The sequence below is a fragment of the Anthonomus grandis genome, chromosome 16, assembly GCF_022605725.1.
Source record: "Anthonomus grandis grandis chromosome 16, icAntGran1.3, whole genome shotgun sequence".
Taxonomy (NCBI): domain Eukaryota; kingdom Metazoa; phylum Arthropoda; class Insecta; order Coleoptera; family Curculionidae; genus Anthonomus; species Anthonomus grandis.
The window spans coordinates 10,968,134-10,986,395 of record NC_065561.1 but is presented as its reverse complement, the minus strand read 5'-3'; the positions used below and the strand labels follow the sequence as shown (position 1 = coordinate 10,986,395).

Sequence of the window (18,262 nt, the reverse complement as noted above, 5' to 3'; positions counted from 1 at the left end):
AAACATTAAATTATTATATCATAAATTTCAGGGTTATTTTTGACTTTTCATTTAAATTTGAAAAAGGGCCATAAAGACTTCTATAAAACGGCTAAAACTAACAATATTAATGCAATATATAGTAAAACTGTCCAAATAATTCTTTAAATATAATAGATAGGATTTTTGAGCTATTTATTATTTTCATCATTTTGAATATCAATATCATTTGCAATTGATCAAATTAATTAAAATTAATGTTATTTAAATTGAGCAGTTTTGCCTCTTTATGCACTGTTTTCCCAGTAAAATTAAAAGATAACCTAGGCAATAGATTATTTTTAAACTTTATATTTTTATAAGATTTGATTAAAATATAGTTTATTTTTAACATACAGGGTGAACTTAATTCTATACGATATATACCATTTAGCATTACATTATTCTGCGAGTTTTCGCATATTTCTATACCTATAATATCGGTATTGGTTAAAATAATCCATGTATTTTCAATTTGGGTATTTATGATATTAATTAATTGGTTTACCGTTGGATACACTATGGTTTTACTTAATTAATTGTACTTCACAAGGTCTGTTTTTATGAAAGGGTTCAGATTGAATATGATGACATAAATATTTGTTTTCTACAATTCTTTTACATGGTTGATTAGAGTATTTAAATTGCTTATCTAATAAAAAACATTCAAAGTCAGGAATAATAATTTAAAAGTGATTATTATTTTTTGTAGGCATTGAAAATAAGTGGTACAAATTATAATTGTCTGTTTCTACTAAAGGTATTTTAATAATAAATACAACTTTTGATTCTTTGATATAGCTGCTGATACCCAAGCTTAGTATTGTTCAAAAATAAAAGGTTTTCTATTGAAAGTTCAAAAAGTTACTTTTTATGATATAAATGATTTTTTACAAATTGTAATTCAGACAAAAAATCTTTAGTATTGACAATTGCCTAATAAAATATTTTTAAATTTGCAAAGCTTATGGCAACTTATGACAACAAGCTGTAAAAGTATGTTTATTTACAGTGAAGAGTGCAAATGAATTATGTCAGAAAGATAAGCATTACCAGATCCATAGTCTTGCATAGCCTTTAATATTTGATTCTAGAGTCTCTTGATTATGAAAAATGTTTTTTATTGACCGTTGAAAGGTGTTTATTGATTGGCTTAAGATAGTTAGCTGTTGATTTAAAGTTTGCTTAAGATTTTTCTGATTTTCTCGTAGAATTCTTAAATTTTTGTCTATTCTTTCAGCATGATCGTTATCAAAATTACCTGTAACGCTTTATATCATCTTACCTAATCCATTAATTAAACCTCGTTTTTCACGCCTTTTATAGCTTTTATAGGTACAATTTGATATATCTGTTCAATAATTTTTATACAAATGTCAGAAAATTAATTTGTTAAATTTTTCAAATCAAATATTAGGATGAAAGTCCAAAGGTTTATAATTTTCTGTGCATTTCCTATTTTATACAGCAAGATACCAGGATTGTTATTTAAGTTGTGGTAACTTAGTATTTCTGCATAGACGAGGGACCGTAATAATGTGATAAGAGTCAATATTTGCATATCTTTAGTGGTTCACTGCTCTATTTAGTCCGAGTTGCTCAAGTCCAGTTTTCAATTTCTTTTTGTTCTGCCTTCCTTCTAGTCCTCTGGCGGTTAACGATGTTTTGGATTACTTGATAACTACCTTAGATCAGCAGTATTTTCTACCTTGTCGTCCTGGTGATTAGTTAAGTGAAAGGCTACTTCAGATCCGTATTCTCCTACTTTCCTCTGTTCCAAATTGTCCTCAAAGCTGCTTTAGATCAGCACTATTTGGCTTCTGGTATCCACCTATTGTTATAGGACTTCTTTTGAATAAATTAATTTGGTAAAACGTCTCAAAATCCGACCCGACTGCGCCAGTTGCATTTGGACCGAGGGAAACTATGTCTTAAAAAACAAACTTTTATTTAAAACACCAAAGTAACAAAATTTATGTTATTGAAAATTGGTTTAGAAATCAGACAAAAATTTAGTAATTCGGTTAAACTAGAATATATGTTTTGAACTAAATAAAGAAGTGTCTAAACAAAAGCAATTACTTACATTTATAATCATCCTTATCTAATAAAGAAGGAGTGGTGTTTCATATTGACCTCAGCAGTACTGTGAATGTAACTAGCATGACAGCCTGAAGAGACTCTACAGTAGATATTACCTATATAAGACTCAAACTTTAACCTGTTGTCAATATAAATTCCAAAAATTTGCACTCATCCAAGTGTTTAATTTGAGTGTTCCCTATAGCAAATATTTTACAAAAAATGTTTAACACTATCATTTGCTTCAAAGTGGCAGGCAGGATGCTTATGTTGCCACAACACTGTTTTATAATCAGCAAATGCTGTACCATACTTTAGCACACCACGCAGGTCGTTGACATAAAGCAGAAATAAAAAAGGGTCTAATACGGAACCTTGTGGAACACCAGAATTAACGTTCAAATCATTAGATTTGGTATTTTAAAAGTAAACAGCCTGGAAACTAGCCTTAAGATAAAATAGAAACCTCTACAGAGATTTTCCTCGAAAGCCATGCATAGCCAAATTTTTCAGTAAAATACCATGATTGATGCAATCGAAGGCTTTAAAGACATCACAAAACACAGCGAAGGCACAATCTTCTTCATTAATGCTAAGATCTAGCTCTTCTAGAACCCGAAATATAGCATCACTAGTACTTTTAGATATTATGAAGCCGACCTGTGAAGCACTTAAAATATTATGGAGCTTAAGAAACTGTAACATTCATTTGTCATAAGTTTCTCGACTATTTTTGTATGGTGGCAGAAAAGATATAGATCTATATAGAAGGATTTCTTTATTTCCTTCCTTGAAACGTGGTATATCAGAGGCTCTTTTGAGAGATGGAAAACTTCTTTGCTTGAACGAGATGTTAGCAAAATTTCTCCTGTATTTACAACTGTTTACAATTAGATAAATAAGTTTAAAGGTGGCCGTTCAGTGGAAGTCACTGCTCCCGCACCTTTTTTTATTTAAATTTCAAAGTGATCGCGGAGTTAAAGGGTGTGAAATAGTTAAGATGATGAATGGTCTGTTATTTTCGGAAAGATGACAGTCGAAAATAAGCGCAATCGTACGGTCCACTATTTTGACGCTCTTTCGTGATAATCCTACAAAATTTCTTTAGAGATACATAATTGTGGTTGAAGCATGAATTCACTACTATACTCCAAAAATGAAGAGACAATCGCAACAATGAATTTTTAAGGGTGAAATCACTCTGAAAAAGGCCAAAACGGTAAAATTATCCGGCAAGGTAATAGTTATAGTCTTCTGGGATGGACGCAACATCATTTTCATTAATTACTTGAATAGAAAAGAGTTATTGAATGTCGTTCGAAATCGAAGGCGGTTATTGAATGGGTTGAAGGAAATTAAAGAAAAACGTCTACATTTGACGAGAAAAAACTCCTCTTACATCATGACACGCACATTGTCCTGATGCAAGATATACAGAACTTGAACTTAAACGAGAATCATTCAATTCATAGATGTTCAAACTCATTCATGATTCAAACTGTAGAGGTGCTTTCAACGGAGGGGCTATAGAGAATAATCGCTCACTGAATAGTTCAATCATGTCATTTGTTTTACATTAATTGTTCTAGATGTATCACTTATTTAAGATCAGACATAGGATTTGTACATAAGGTCCTTTAGGTTAGTTTGAAATTTTTTACCACAAGAAACCACAAATAAAACCACTTTATTTTCCAAAGGTTACTATTTCAAAATTGCAGTTGCAAAATGGAATTCAAAGCTGAGTAGTCAAGACATCGCATCACCAGATTGATTGGTCCATTACCCTAAGTTGCTTATTGATTAAACAAGCATGGAAAACAATACTTTGCCACTGATTTATTATCTGAAAGGGCATGTTCTTCTATGTCTACAGACAAATGTGTTTGCATCTTTAGTGTCAATAGAAGCTGAGTATGATCCATAACAAAGAAGAAATGTGATCTCAGCATCCAGGACGTGATATCCAGCAGTGCCGAGCCTCAGTTTTTATATTTAACTAAAATAAATTGTTCTTGCCTATGCTAGAAATTACTAAAAAAGTTATGTGAGGTGAACCATCTATAAAGACTTGGAATGTCTTTACGTTCTTATACAGATGATATCAATTCAAACACAGTTTCTTCTTTCATCATTCGTTAACCCTGAACTACTACCGACACATTTTTATTATATACGTACTACTGATGGGTCCTTATGACCCATAATAATAAAATTGCCATAAAAATAATAAAAAAATTTTATTCAAAAATTTAAAATTGCTTGGGTATATTACAGTACATAAACCGAAAAAAACCTAAAATTATTTTTCAGAACACTTAGGGCACAATTTCTTGCAGCATTGATTGCAAATGGGCATCTTACATATGTCACTGGCTAGCAGTTTTCCTATCCTTGTTGGTGGGCCATATGGCACACCTTTTTCGTTTACTTTTTTCAGAAGGTACTTGAGGCTGCTCAGAAACTGGATTCGCAACCCCCAAAAGTTCAGCAATGAGGATTCGCACATTTGAGTGAACCTTATTTTTGGCAATTCTGAGTCGTAAATGTTTATCTATTAATTGCTTCCCAAGAATTTTGATAAATGAGTATCGTTTTAGTTCTATACCTTTTGATGCAAATTGGTACAATACTCGAGAATTTACACCTGCAATGTTCAATATAGCAACAAAAAAATTGCCGTTGGCCAACGGTTAGTTCTTCTGGATACTGAATACAACGCACATTTCGGATCTAATGCGTCAACTCCAGATTTTGTTTCATTATAAAAATGAATTATCTCGGGCTTTTTGGTTGTGTCTTTGACAGAATTGTCATGATGCATGCTAGAAAGTAATATAACGCTTTTACTTTTTTTTGGCAGATAGCTTACTATAATAGTGGTTGAAGAATTAAATCCAAACGTTGATGAATGAATTGCACGTTTTCGGTTCGGTAAATTCTGGTTTTGTCAGATTTTTTATTTTTTCGTAAGGTTCCCACGTACGTCAAACTGTTTTTCTTGAGTTCGTCAACGAGTTCCACTGAACTGTACCAGTTGTCCCCGGTGATGTTTCTGTTGGTGCCTTTAACACACTCCACAAGCCTAAGAACCACTCTTGTTGGATTTGATAATGTAGGCTTTTTTGCACTATCAGCTTTTATTTCGGAACCGGCATAAATCTCTGCATCTACGAGATAATGCGTTTTAGCGTCAGCCAAAACCTGCACGTTAATTCCATATTTGGCAGGTTTGTTCGGAATATACATCCGAAGCCCACACTTTCCTCGAAACGGTATAAGCATTTCGTCTACAGTTAGGTGAATTCCCGGTGAATAACATGATTTTGATCTAGCTACAAACTCATCAAATAATTCCGACACAGCGGCCAACTTATCCGTTTTTACTTTTTCTTTTCGGGTTTCTACATTGTCAAATCTGAGACAGCTCAATAAAAACGAAAATCTGGCCAGACTCATAGTAGCACGAAAAATAGGTCTTCCTTTCCCATCTGTTGCCCACATAGAATGGTTAGATTCTTGCTTCATGATTAGATTTAAAGATATACTGAAGATACAACAACCCAAAAAACGCCTTGATTTCACATATGTTGGTATTTTCAGTAAACGAAAGGCAAAATTTAGCTTGTGACTGAGTAAACCTTTTAGACTTTTTATAGTTTTCTCTGGTGGAGGTTATCTTCAAATTGGTAAAACCGACTAACTTTTGTATCATCTCATTAGGTATTAGTAGACTCCAACTACTACAGGCTCACGTGGAAGATTATTAAGAGCAGGGCCAATAAGGCCAGGCAAGATAGTATCCAAATTATGAGCGGGGGTCCTACCTCTAATACCTGCTGTTTTTGACCATTTGGTATTGTCTTTCCCATACCAACTGTTCCTGATGGGCAACTCTTCTTCTTCCAAATTGGAGTCGCTCAGTATTTCATTGTCCTCTTCATTCTCGCCACTCTCTTCAGCCAATCTTTCTAGTTCCTCTAACACAGCTTCTCTGTTTGGAACATCAACGGATACACTTTTCTTGCTCGAGCCTATTTGGTTTGAGTCTTCCATACTTTCCCAAAAGTCTTTAGACTCTAAAATATTTCTTAACGCATCTTCTGACAATGCCCTAGAACTGGACGCCATTGCGTTGCATTTACTAAAAGATAGTAAAAAAACACATTTTACATCTATTAACTTATACCTTATGGCCACTAGTGCCTATTCTTGTGAAATAGATAAATACCTTGCAAAAAATAACAACGACATAGATACTTTCAAACCAATAAGCAGTTAATAACTTGTCGCGTATTTACTACTGATGAGTCCTCAGGACCCAGTAAACACTGCCTTTGAACCTCGCCAACACAAACGAATACTGAAGTATGAATCTATGCCGGCGAAATCAGGCGTATGGTATTGCGAAGGAGTAACGAGACAGCGAGTATCCATTGTTGCCAAACTTAAAAAATATACTCTATTTAAAAATAGGATAGGTCCTCAGGACCCATCAGTAGTAGCTACGGGTTAAATCAAATTCACCGAGTTCTTATCCATGTTACTGATTACTGCCTACTAATTTATTTGGTCATTTAACACTACATACACAATAGAATAAGACAAGTTAGGCGAAAGAAACTGATAATCCTAATTAACTTACTTAAAACAGTAAAACTATTCTAAAAAAAAATATTAAGTTAATTATAATACCTTATTTCTACTAAAGTTAGTACTACCATTGCTGAAAGAGCGATTTCAACGGGGATCGCTCAATTGATAGTCGATTTCTCTAAGGTAGATGTTAAACACTTTTCAATTAATTAAATAATTTGCTGACGTAACATATTCATGGGTAATAGTTCGAGTTCTGTATGCCTGTGCAGTTTCGATGACCAAACTCACAGAACTGGAATGCCATTTGTTACCACATCCACCGTATTCACTAGACCTTAGAATTTGAAAAAATTACTTCACTTGCCATTTTACTTTAAAAAGGGAAATTACTAAATATCCAAAACATTCAAAATTTTATTTTAAGGTAAAATTTGGAAAAACGGATAGAAAACTGTATGGAGCTGAGAAAAGACTATGTTGAGAAACAGTTTTTTGGTTTATTAAGCGCCGCTTGTATTTTTATCTTATTTATCTATCCAATAAATTTAGTGTTTTTTTAGTAAATTTCATTTAATGATATCCGGAAAAGCTACGTTGAGAGAGTCAGGAAATGTTTCAGTTAAGTCTGAGTCCCTACCAGTTGTTAGTAGTGTCCCATAGGGTAGTATTTTTTGATTGCATCTTGGACGATTTTCCTGGCAACCATAGCTGCGTTTGCAGATGATGTTATTATATCAATGTCGAGTGGTGACTTAGAAGAACTACCTAGAGGTTCAACCAGGGTAGTTGACAAAATGATAAGTATCAGTAGCAGGAATAGCAGGAATCGAGTACTTAGGAATATTAATCGATAAACAACTTAGTTGATCTTATCATGTAGATAGGGTTTTAAAGAAATTATCAATTTATGCCTATGTGATCTGGCAGTTACGTATTAAAATCGATATTGGCCTGATTTCTTTATTACTATGGCTATGTCCAGTCATGTTTGTCATATGGCATAATGTGTTGGGGTTGGGTTGGGTTGGGTTGGGTTGGGTTGGGGAACTATTTTATTTAAGCCTTACACATTTTTTTGTAGAACCCTCTTTCCAGACTTGAAAATTATGCCATTTCTTTGCCTATTTATTTTCAACTCGGTCAAGCATATAAAGCGTAAGCTGTCTGACTATACTTTGTCTAGAGGTAGGGCTCACTTCAATTTGGATTTACGCAAACATAAATTAACCAAAGTGGCAAACAGCCCAATAGTCTTACCAATTAAATTATACAATAATCTTCCCATTGAAATAAAAAAAGTAAAAAGGTTAATAATTTGAAAGCTTCATTGAAAATAATTTTAATTAAAAATTCCTTTTATACGGTAACAAAATATTTAAATTGTAGCGTCTCTCCCATCTTTACTCCCATAATTCGTATTTGTTTGTTTGTTAAAAGCTGTAGTTTTCTTATATTCTTAATCTTTAGTTAAATTTAGATTTTTTATTGTTTCTTCTTAAGGCCTTTTAAAAGTTGTTTTTTTAGGTCTTATAGTTTTATTTTTTGATATTATCCGATTCTTATTTGTATGAGTCTATGGAAATAAATATTTGAGTATTGAGTATTCAGTATTCACATAAGCCATTTTTCTCTCTTATTGGTTCTTCTGATTCAGTCGTGTGCAGTCACTCTTTTTGTATCATCTGATTATCTCATCTGCGGTTTACTTCTATTTCGGTCCCCATGAAGGTTCGACCCAAAAATTACATTTTATTTAATAACTTTTTGGTGATGGCACCTGGACCATTTATATTCTCAGGTATTCAATACCTTAATAACCCCATTATTTGTGTAAAATTACAATCTTCCAACTTTAATAGGTTCTGAGCAATTCGAATTTTCGCGTTTAAATAATTTGCGGCGTCCCTGTACATGGTGAAAAGATCAAACAACATCTGAAAGATCCAAAATTTTGTTTTACAACGCATACTAAAATTTCAGGGTTCCAGCAATAGTACAAGTACCCGAAAAATACGATTTTAGCTTTTGTTCTTTTTCTTATTTCTGTATTGATAATGTGGTCTTGTAGTTTGATGCTTTTGATTCGCCTTTTCATTGGTTGTTTGTATTACTGTTTTTGTATTACTTTTTGTAATCTATTTACAATATCCTTGTTTAGGGCCCAGTTCTCTGTTTCATAAGTGAGAACCAATAGGACTGGTTGAAAACTCTAGTTTTCATTGTATTTACAATATCAGCTTTAAATACATCTTGCATTCTTATTAATAGTAATAAATCTGCAGTCGGAAAAATTTTTCTCGTCTCTATCTTTTGAGCTTTATACACGTATTTCATAATTTAAAGATATCTGAATGATTAAATCAACATAAAATTACGCAAGTGTTAATTGAGTGTGCATGTCAGAGAACACGTCTATTGATGTTATTTAACATGCTAAAGAGCTATTATATATTATTTCAGGAGGAAGATAAGGAAATACCCTACCACGCTAGAGAAAATAGTAAACCCTTTAGTTACGGAGTCAATCAGGATATGATAGGGGAGTCTAAGGGCTTATCCAGCCCAAGTTTGGTCAGAAAAGCTAGTGTCAATAAAAGTCATGGGGATACTTTAGCAAAGGTGAGTATTTAAAGTCCTTAAGTAGGGCAGTTTATTTAGCAGGTGGGCCTTGATTCAAGTAAAGTACCTTATATAGACTTCTGTTTTATGCAAACTCATTTATCTCAATTACGTATTACATGGAACAAAACATATATTGTTTAGATGTACGCGCGTGGGTTTATCTGATATATTTCCATCAATTTTTTATGCACAGATACAAAAGATTGATTCAATAAATACCGTCTTTAATTATTATTGACACCCACGCAAAACCAACGTATGACACTAATGAGAGTTTGTATTTTTTATTTTGTGTAGGATGCATAATAATCTCCTGATGAAAATGCTATATAATAAAAGTTAAATATATTCTTGTAGCAGGAAATTACTAGACAAAGTACCAAACTTTATAGCTATTTTATACGTCATGAAAAAAATAATGTTTATACGAAAAAAGCCTCATAAAATAATTCATGGCGCCTCTCAATCATTATTTCAAGATTTTTTATTTTTATGGGTTTCCTAAAACGGATCTTTATGAGAAAAGTAATTTATTTGAGCTCGTAAATAAGTAGAAGTAAATATTCTTTCTTTTAGGTTCAAACTGGAGTCTACCCGTCTCAAAAACCTACACCGAATTTCCAAAATGGCACAGCGTCTCCTTATATTTCAAACTATTCCACTTTGGGCAAATATTCTTACTCTCCTACCCCTCGTAGAAAAACTCCTTCGCACGAAAAGGAATCGATTGATGATATCTTCACTCAGAGTGCCTTAAATGCCAAACCAGTCACCAGAAACCACCGAGAAGAATATTACAAAGATGATGGAAAAAGGTAAATAACACTTGTTCACTTTAAAATTATCAACTTTAAGCAGGAATTTTTATTTTTCTTTATTGACTTATCTGTACGTAGTAGAGAAATTAATATGATTTATGTATGTGTTTCTTAAGCAAATATTGTCTTTAAATATATTCATTTAACTTTTCGCTTAGATGTTATTTAAATTTTAAAATAATTAGGCAAACAGATTATTTATACAGTGAAGACGCGCAATTTCGACCAAATTCGTTCAACAAATTGATTTTTATTTTTTGAGGAGATTTTTTTAATGATGAATTCATGTATACAGGGTGAACCAAAAATAAGCAACGACCACCAACTTCAATTTATTAAATGGAAACACTTATTTTTTATTAAATTTTTTGATTCTGCATAGAATTTTATATAAATATTTTGTATAAAATGTCTTATACCTAATACTAACATTATTATTAAATTTGCAACTGTTTGCGTCATTTGAGCATATTCAAACATGTTTTTTTCATAGTTTTTTAACAGGTATATTTGATTGTTGACACTTTGTCATTATTTAATCGCATGGAAACACTATGTATTACTTTACGTAAATGTCATCTAGTGTCAAGTGCAGTAGCAAAGTTTAAAAGTATGGCGCGTTTAACAGAAAAACAAAGAATTGAAATTTTGATGTTATTGATATATGATAGTTGATTTGATCATTTGGTAGGATATTGCGACAAGACTCGAACACAGGCCAAAGTTTGCAATCTGTTTAACAATAAGTACCCGGAAAGGCCTATTACACGTTCGGTAGTAAGCAAAATTGAAAAAAAGTGTCGAGGTTTTGGTCATGTTAGAGACAAATATAACCTGGACCGTCCCACGAAAAATGTTCCAGAAAACAGACAATTACATATTTTGCTCGATTTACAAGAAAATCCACATAAATCAGCTCGACAATTTGCTGCAGATCAGTCGAGAAGTAAATTATGTGTTCTAAAATATTTGCATAGGAATAAATGGCATCCATATAAAATTCGATTTCAACAGGTTCCAACAGGATGGCGTCCCCATACTATTCGCGAACAGCGAAAGATAGTAGATAATAAAGAACTTAACCTTGAGGAAGCAAGTAATCTACCCTATATCGAGAAGATTCGTTTAATTAGAAAAGATCCCGTAACATGTGCTAGATACTTCGAAAATCGGTTTAAATTGTTGTTTAAACATATGAGAAGTGCGGATGGACCTTTTAAAAAGAACCCAATAGAACATCACTGTTATCGGGTAGAATTTCAGCATCGTGGGTCCCCTCATGTACATGGATTATTGTGGTTATCTGGTGCTCCCAAATTAGGTGTGACGCCAGAGAGATTCAAAGAATGTGCCGATTTCGCCAATAGGTATTTTACCTGCTAGAGTGACTTGGAAAGCGCGCGCGACATTATTCAATTCAATACACACCACCATTCCAAGTCATGTCAAAAAGATGTTAAGGGGAACAAAGTTTGTAGGTACCATATCCCATATCTCCTAATGGATGAGTCTGTTATACTTATGCCAAGTAATATTGACAGAGTGAAGGAACCAGAACTATGTAAAGCTTTACCTTAACCTTACTTAAGATTACCTTACCCACATTTTTCCAAATAGATGATTTGAAAGGAGGGGTTTTATTGAATGGCCAGCAAGGTCGCCAGATTTAACACCATTGGATTTTTATTTACAGGGTTACCTAAACTCTAAAGTGTTTATTTTGATAAATGTGAAAATTTAGAAAAATTAAAATTGTTTTTTTTTATAAACTATTCCAAAAATTCATGGTTATTTACAAAGAATTTAATCGCAAATTTCTCAATAAATATTGAGTTTAGATATAGGACATGGTATACAAAATATACTTAAAATTCTATGCAGAATTAAAAAATAAAATTAAAAATGGGTGTTTCTATTTAAAAAAATGAGGTTGATAGTTGTTGCTCATTTTTAGTCCACCCTGTATATATGTATACTGTATACATCAAAAAAATTGCCACAAAAAATAAAAATTAACGTGCCCGAGCGTTTTTTTTTTCGAAAACACCCTTAAATTTTAAATGAATTTGTTCTAACTTGCGTGTTCTCACTGTATGTACCTACATGACAGTTTCTACATTTCTTACCAATGTGAGACAAATTAAAAAGTCCTACTGATTTGTCACATTTCATAAAGTTGTGATCAAGTAAACTTTGAATATTTAAATAAATATTACTCATATGTAATAACAATAAATAATTATAATTCATTTACATGCCATATACCTTACTTTTACTATTTATATAGCAGCCATTAAGTTGAGCACCTTTCGAGACTAAAGAAAAACGCCTTTCTGGTATTTTCTAATGATTTTACCGCATGCGTCAGTATGTTTTATCAACATTTGTCATTTTTGAAAAAAAAACGAATATTGATATTTATGATATTTATTTTTTTACTGCTCTATTTAAATAGATATAGTAAATTACAGTGTCAGATTTTCAAACCCATTGTATTCAACTTGTCAACATCAACTTTGTTATTTTGAATGGGGCTCTGAATTTTTATTCTAGGAGCCTCTATTATTCCTAAAACATGAAATATCTTGATAACGATTAATTTTAGCGGGTTCTTACAAGAGCAACTTGTTTACTTAAAAGCGTTAGGAAAATTGTTTCATTTACAAACAAAAAATAAAAACCACACTTGAAAAAAGTTATGGCCATTTTACACCATCAATATGGAGCACCCTCTATCGGCCACAGTAAAAATATGCTCATTTTCGAGTTTCTCATACCAAAAAAAACCCTAAGTACCAATTTTCAAAGCGGTATATCTTAAAATGTTAAAAAAATTAAATAAAATCGATTTTCATTTTTCAAATTTAACACCCTATAACTAAGAAACGAAGCAATTTTGGACTAAGGTAAATTGCTTTAAATCGCCTTGTTTTGACCTTAATATGTCCCAAGATTTTATACAGACCTTTTAGAAACAACTTGTATATGTAGCTCCTTCAAAAATACAATATCTTCGTATACTCCTCACCACCCTACTACCGTAACAAGCCAGATGCGGCAGTGGAACATAAAAAAAACTTATTGGGCCAAAACAATACATTCATACGTTGAACGTTACTTTATAATATAACAGATCAAGTATTAGTGTTATAAAAAACAACAATAGGACACTTCTAATACACATAAGTGTTATATCTAACAATAACACAGAAAGAATGCATTTTTTTCTGTGTAATTTACAACTTTTAAATGAGAAGTACAACGTATGCGAAATACACCACCTGTCAAAATTCTTATCATTGCATCACGAAATCATACCTAAAAAATGAAAAGTAGCTTTAAATCAAATTGAAATCAAAGACTATACTTACCAGAAAATAGAGAAATCTGTTCTCTTAGACATTGCATATTATTTGAGTAGTCACCTTAAATTATCTCCGATGGCCACACATTTGGTTCTAAATTTTGTGCCTATTAAGTCTTATAATAATGGTAGCTTTCCTGTATGGTTTTCAAGAGAGTTAAGAAGCTTAGTTTTACGTAAGAGGATTGCTCATAAGAAGTTTAAGGAGTCTCAATTGCAAAGTGATTACTTGGTTTCCTCTGGGCTTCGGCAGTCATGCAGTGTATTGAGCGGTCAGTGTTACCGCAATCATATTTTTCATACCGAGAATAATCTATTGTTAAATCCTAGGTTATTCTGGAAACATATAAGCAATGTTAAAAAGTCAAATATTATTCCTAAACATATGTTTTTAAATGATGAAACTAGTGATGAGGGTGGTGATCCTGTTAATTTATTTGCCAAATATTTGCCAAACGTATATTCTGATAAAGCATTTCAAATACCTGAATATTACATGATAGGGCTTGTGGATCAGTTCGATGTCAAATTTGAGAGTTATCTTTAGTAAAAACTTTTGACGACATTCTTGGCTTATAGAGGAAGACTTTTGCGGGACCGGATGGCATACCCAGCTTGCTACTTCGTGAATGTGTTTGTACTCTGTCGAAGCCTATTTGCACTTTATTCAATCTGTCTTTAAAGTCGGGAGTATTTCCTTCGTTTTGGAAGAATTCGTCATGTCACGTTCGGTCATGTCAGTTCTCTCTTTCGACTCACTTGAGTTAAGGCGTAATAATTCAGACTTATGTTTTATTTTTAAATTAATATCTGGCATGACTGATTGTGATTATCTTTTAAATAGGCTGAATTTTCGAGCGCAAAAATTTACTAGACTGAAAAAACTCTTCTATGTAGATTTTGATAGTAGTTCTTATGGACAGCATAATCCTATAACTAGAATGCAACATTCTTTCGATAGGTATAGTCTTGACTTGCACGTTTCTTTTAGCAGTTTTAGGAGTTCTCTTAAATTAATTAATTAATTAGTGACTCGTTACTTTAAAAGGTTTCTTTAAATTAATTTGTAACTTTGATTGATTTATGTCTTACTATTATCTAGCTTAAGTTATATTATTATTAGTATCTTTTGTGTTATTTTATTTTTGTAAAATTGGTGGATACCGTTAAATAAATAAATAGTAAATAGTAAGTTAAGTACATCAACCCATCAAATTTAAACTTAATGCAGATCGAAAATAATAACATAAATGTTCATTTAAATCGTACTTTTCCAATTAACTGAATTATATTATACATCAGTGCGGCTATTAGTTGTCGCCCCTCCTATTCACTTTTAAATGCGTTTATATAAGAATTTGAAATCACAAGCAATCTAAATACTACTGTTTGTCCCTAGCTCATTTTGCAAAACTTCAAAATGGAGGCGGGTCGCCATTTTGAAAAATTAAATTAAATAGAAAGAGGGGGTCATGCGATACATCGCTTGAAAGCTCCCCCTAAATGCTTTATAGTCCTAGAATATTAAGTCATTACTTCTACAAATAGTAAAATGGCAGCCTTTCAAAATCTTATTTTTCGCATTTTTATTTATCTTTATTTTCTTTGGCTACACCTGTTCAAGTGTAATTTGTTTGTAGGTGTGTTGTTGTTTGTAGAGTTTGTATTTCTTGTCAATATCAATGTTACATCATAATCGTAAAAGTTACTGTTTCACACAAAAACTTATTTGGTTATTAATACCTTTAAAGGCGAATAACACCGAAAGAAGGGAATATTTTTGCTATATTCACTGCAATTTTATTTGTACTTTGATTTAATTGAGAATGCCTGATTCACGTCCCTTTACTGAAAAAATTGAAAAAGTTTTCATTTACGGTGGATCAATCGTAATGTACATGAGACGGAAAGAATTTTTAATGTTCGCTTTCCTGACCGTCCAGTTGAAAGTATATTCGCGAGATATTTCAAAAATGTACCGAGACGGGTAGTGTTACCAGCAGGAAGAATCCAAGGCGTCCTAGCTATCCAGAAAAGAAACAAGTGGATGTTATAGCAACTATGGTAAGAGATCCACAACAGTCTACTTCCACAGTTGGTGACACGTGTCATGTATCTTCTGCTACTGTGAAAAGGGTACTAAAATAACATATATTTTATCCGTATAAAATTCAAGTGATTGACAGAAGATGATCCTGATTGACATATGAAATTCTGCGAGGTAATGATTGAGAGAATAGGATGCCAGGCTACTTACGTGAAGACCATTTGTTTTATTGACGAATGTACTTTTTTTCAATGGTAATGTTCACAGACAAAAAGTCCATTATTGGAGCAACTTAAACCCCACTGATTTTGTGAAACACACACACGATACCCAGAAAAAATAAATGTTTGGGTGGCATATTGGGGAATCACATGGATGGGCCTCTCTTTTTAGACCAAAATTTACTGCATGTTGGAAAATGCAGTAGAACCACTGATCTTTGAGATTATGAAAAAAAGTCCTTATTAATTTGAGTTGGAGACAGTTTTTCAACAAGATAGGGCACCGCGTCACTTTAGCAGAAATTTTAGAGAATATTTGACCAATACTTACTCTAATCACTGTATTGGTCCTCGAGGGCCTACCGAGTGGCCAGCCAGGTCGCCCGATCTTACACCTCTGGACTTTTTTTATAGGCTACTTGAAACAAAAAATCTACGGGACCCAGCCAGATTGTCTTCGATCTACGTCAAAGTATAATTATGGCATGTCGCTATATATTGATGTTGCCACTTTTCAAAATAACGGTGACGAGTTTTCCAATAGATTATTTTACTGTCTTGAAGTCAATGGTGCATATTTTCAACATCTTTTGTAGTGACATAGTTACAATTCTGTGTTACCTGAAGTTTAATTATTTTAAATGGAAATATAAATTACAGGCAATTAAGAGCCACAATGTATAAGTTGGTGTTATGTATTGCCTGCACAGTTTCCAAGTATTATTATAAAATATTTTCACCCTTGAAGTCCCTTATTTTTTACTTTACTTTAATTCGAAATTTTTATCTTCTTACAGAAATAATTTTTTTCTGCAACTTCTATAATTTGTACTAACATACCTTGCATTAGTATAGTGAACAGATTAAATTATTACTATAAATTTAAATATTATTTGCAAATAACCTTTTTTACATTTTTCCTTCTTACTCTAATGAAATATCAGATAAAGTAACAAAAAAAATCTTTTTTAGATATGACCCCCTTAAAAGAAGCTACACAGACGGCACTATAAGACGCAGTCCAGAAAAAGTTACTTTCAAGACAAACACAACAGTCACCAGTCCTTATTCTGACTCTGAGAGTTTGTCTCCACCTGGGCAATTCCGAAACAATACCAAATCACCTGAGTTTCACGAAAGGTAATTTTTGAAACATCTTTTCTAACAAATTTTTTATGGCTTTGAGAGATTTTACGTGCTGGAAATTTACAATAACAATTTATTCCACTGCTCGTTCTTTGTCTGTTTTTTTTTAACGTAAGTACGAACATAAACTTTCATTGCTTTGTCTCGGACAAACGAATCTCGAAAGCTATTTAAACAACATCCTTTATTTTTTTTATGGAATAAATGAATTAAATATGACAAATAAGGAAGTACTGGACAAATAATGCATAAGAAATCGTGGGAAATCGATTATTAAGAAATGCTTGATTTAGCGTTTAAGGTAAAAGATATTTCAAGTAGTATAAAACTGTTTATCTTATTTAGTTATTTCAGAAAAAGCGTTTGAAATGCAGGAAAATTTTCACATAATTTTCATATTTAAAAAAATATAGTCAATTTTAAAGTTTACTTTAAGTATTAAAAGAAAAGCAGAGCACCGTCAAAAAAAACTTGCTAAAAAACCATCTGGCCTTAATCATTATTATGGCATCGTCAACTGGGTCTCGCCCACTGATATAACGAGAAAATTACTGACCATACCCATATTATTAAATCGCCTACGACATATTCATTTTTTATCGTATTGCGAAAGGCATGACTAAAATTAGTTCGCTGCGTTCGTCCTGTGTCTTTTAATGGAAATGTCATTAAAATATAAACTTACTTATTATTTAATGAAATTCTTAAGTCTTTTTGGTAACGGGGGCTAAATCTCTTAATTACGTAATTATTTTGGGTTTCTATAGCTCTTTTGCTCGTGGTAGTTAAACCCGCTAAATATATTCACCGTTATTTTTCGATCAAAAAAAGCATCAATATTCGATTTATTTATTAACACAGTTCCTTCTTTTATGGAGGAGTTAGAACTCAACCACAGAACATTTTTAAAGTCCTTTTAAGAACTTCGAGCTTAGTAGGTCTCTTCTGCATCTAATCATCATTGTTTTGAACCTTATGTAGAAATAAAGTTTTATGTTACGAGTAATGTGGCTATTTTACATTATACTATTTAATTGACGTGTTGCTGAATTACCTTGTCCAGTTCAATTTAATTCAATAACCGTTTATTCATCATAAAAACAAAATAACTAAACACTACTGTGCTAGATACGGCAAAAAATGAGAAAATCAGGGTTAATTGATAGATGCCACTTGTTGCATTCTTCGTCTATTTTCCGTAGTATGTAGTGGATATGATCCTGATTCTCTGTAATAAATCTCAAAATAAATCTTAAAGAGTGTAGATGCATTGCAGTAACCTTGGGAATGTCCTTTGATAACCTTTATCAACTTATTATAACCTCTGTCACTCTGTCGCCAATCT

General features: G+C 32.4%; 1 protein-coding gene across 8 annotated transcripts in view; it reads left to right on the top strand.

The window, feature by feature from the left end:
- The window catches only part of LOC126745591 (tensin-1), a 572,168-nt gene that overhangs the window by 529,476 nt on the left and 24,430 nt on the right, over positions 1-18,262 (top strand). For all 8 annotated transcript variants that reach the window (XM_050453497.1, XM_050453499.1, XM_050453498.1 and 5 more), the window contains 3 exons: positions 9,160-9,318; positions 9,898-10,136; positions 16,744-16,911. In XM_050453497.1, the coding sequence (XP_050309454.1) occupies positions 9,160-9,318; positions 9,898-10,136; positions 16,744-16,911 (566 nt within the window). The remainder of the gene's footprint in view (positions 1-9,159; positions 9,319-9,897; positions 10,137-16,743; positions 16,912-18,262) is intronic.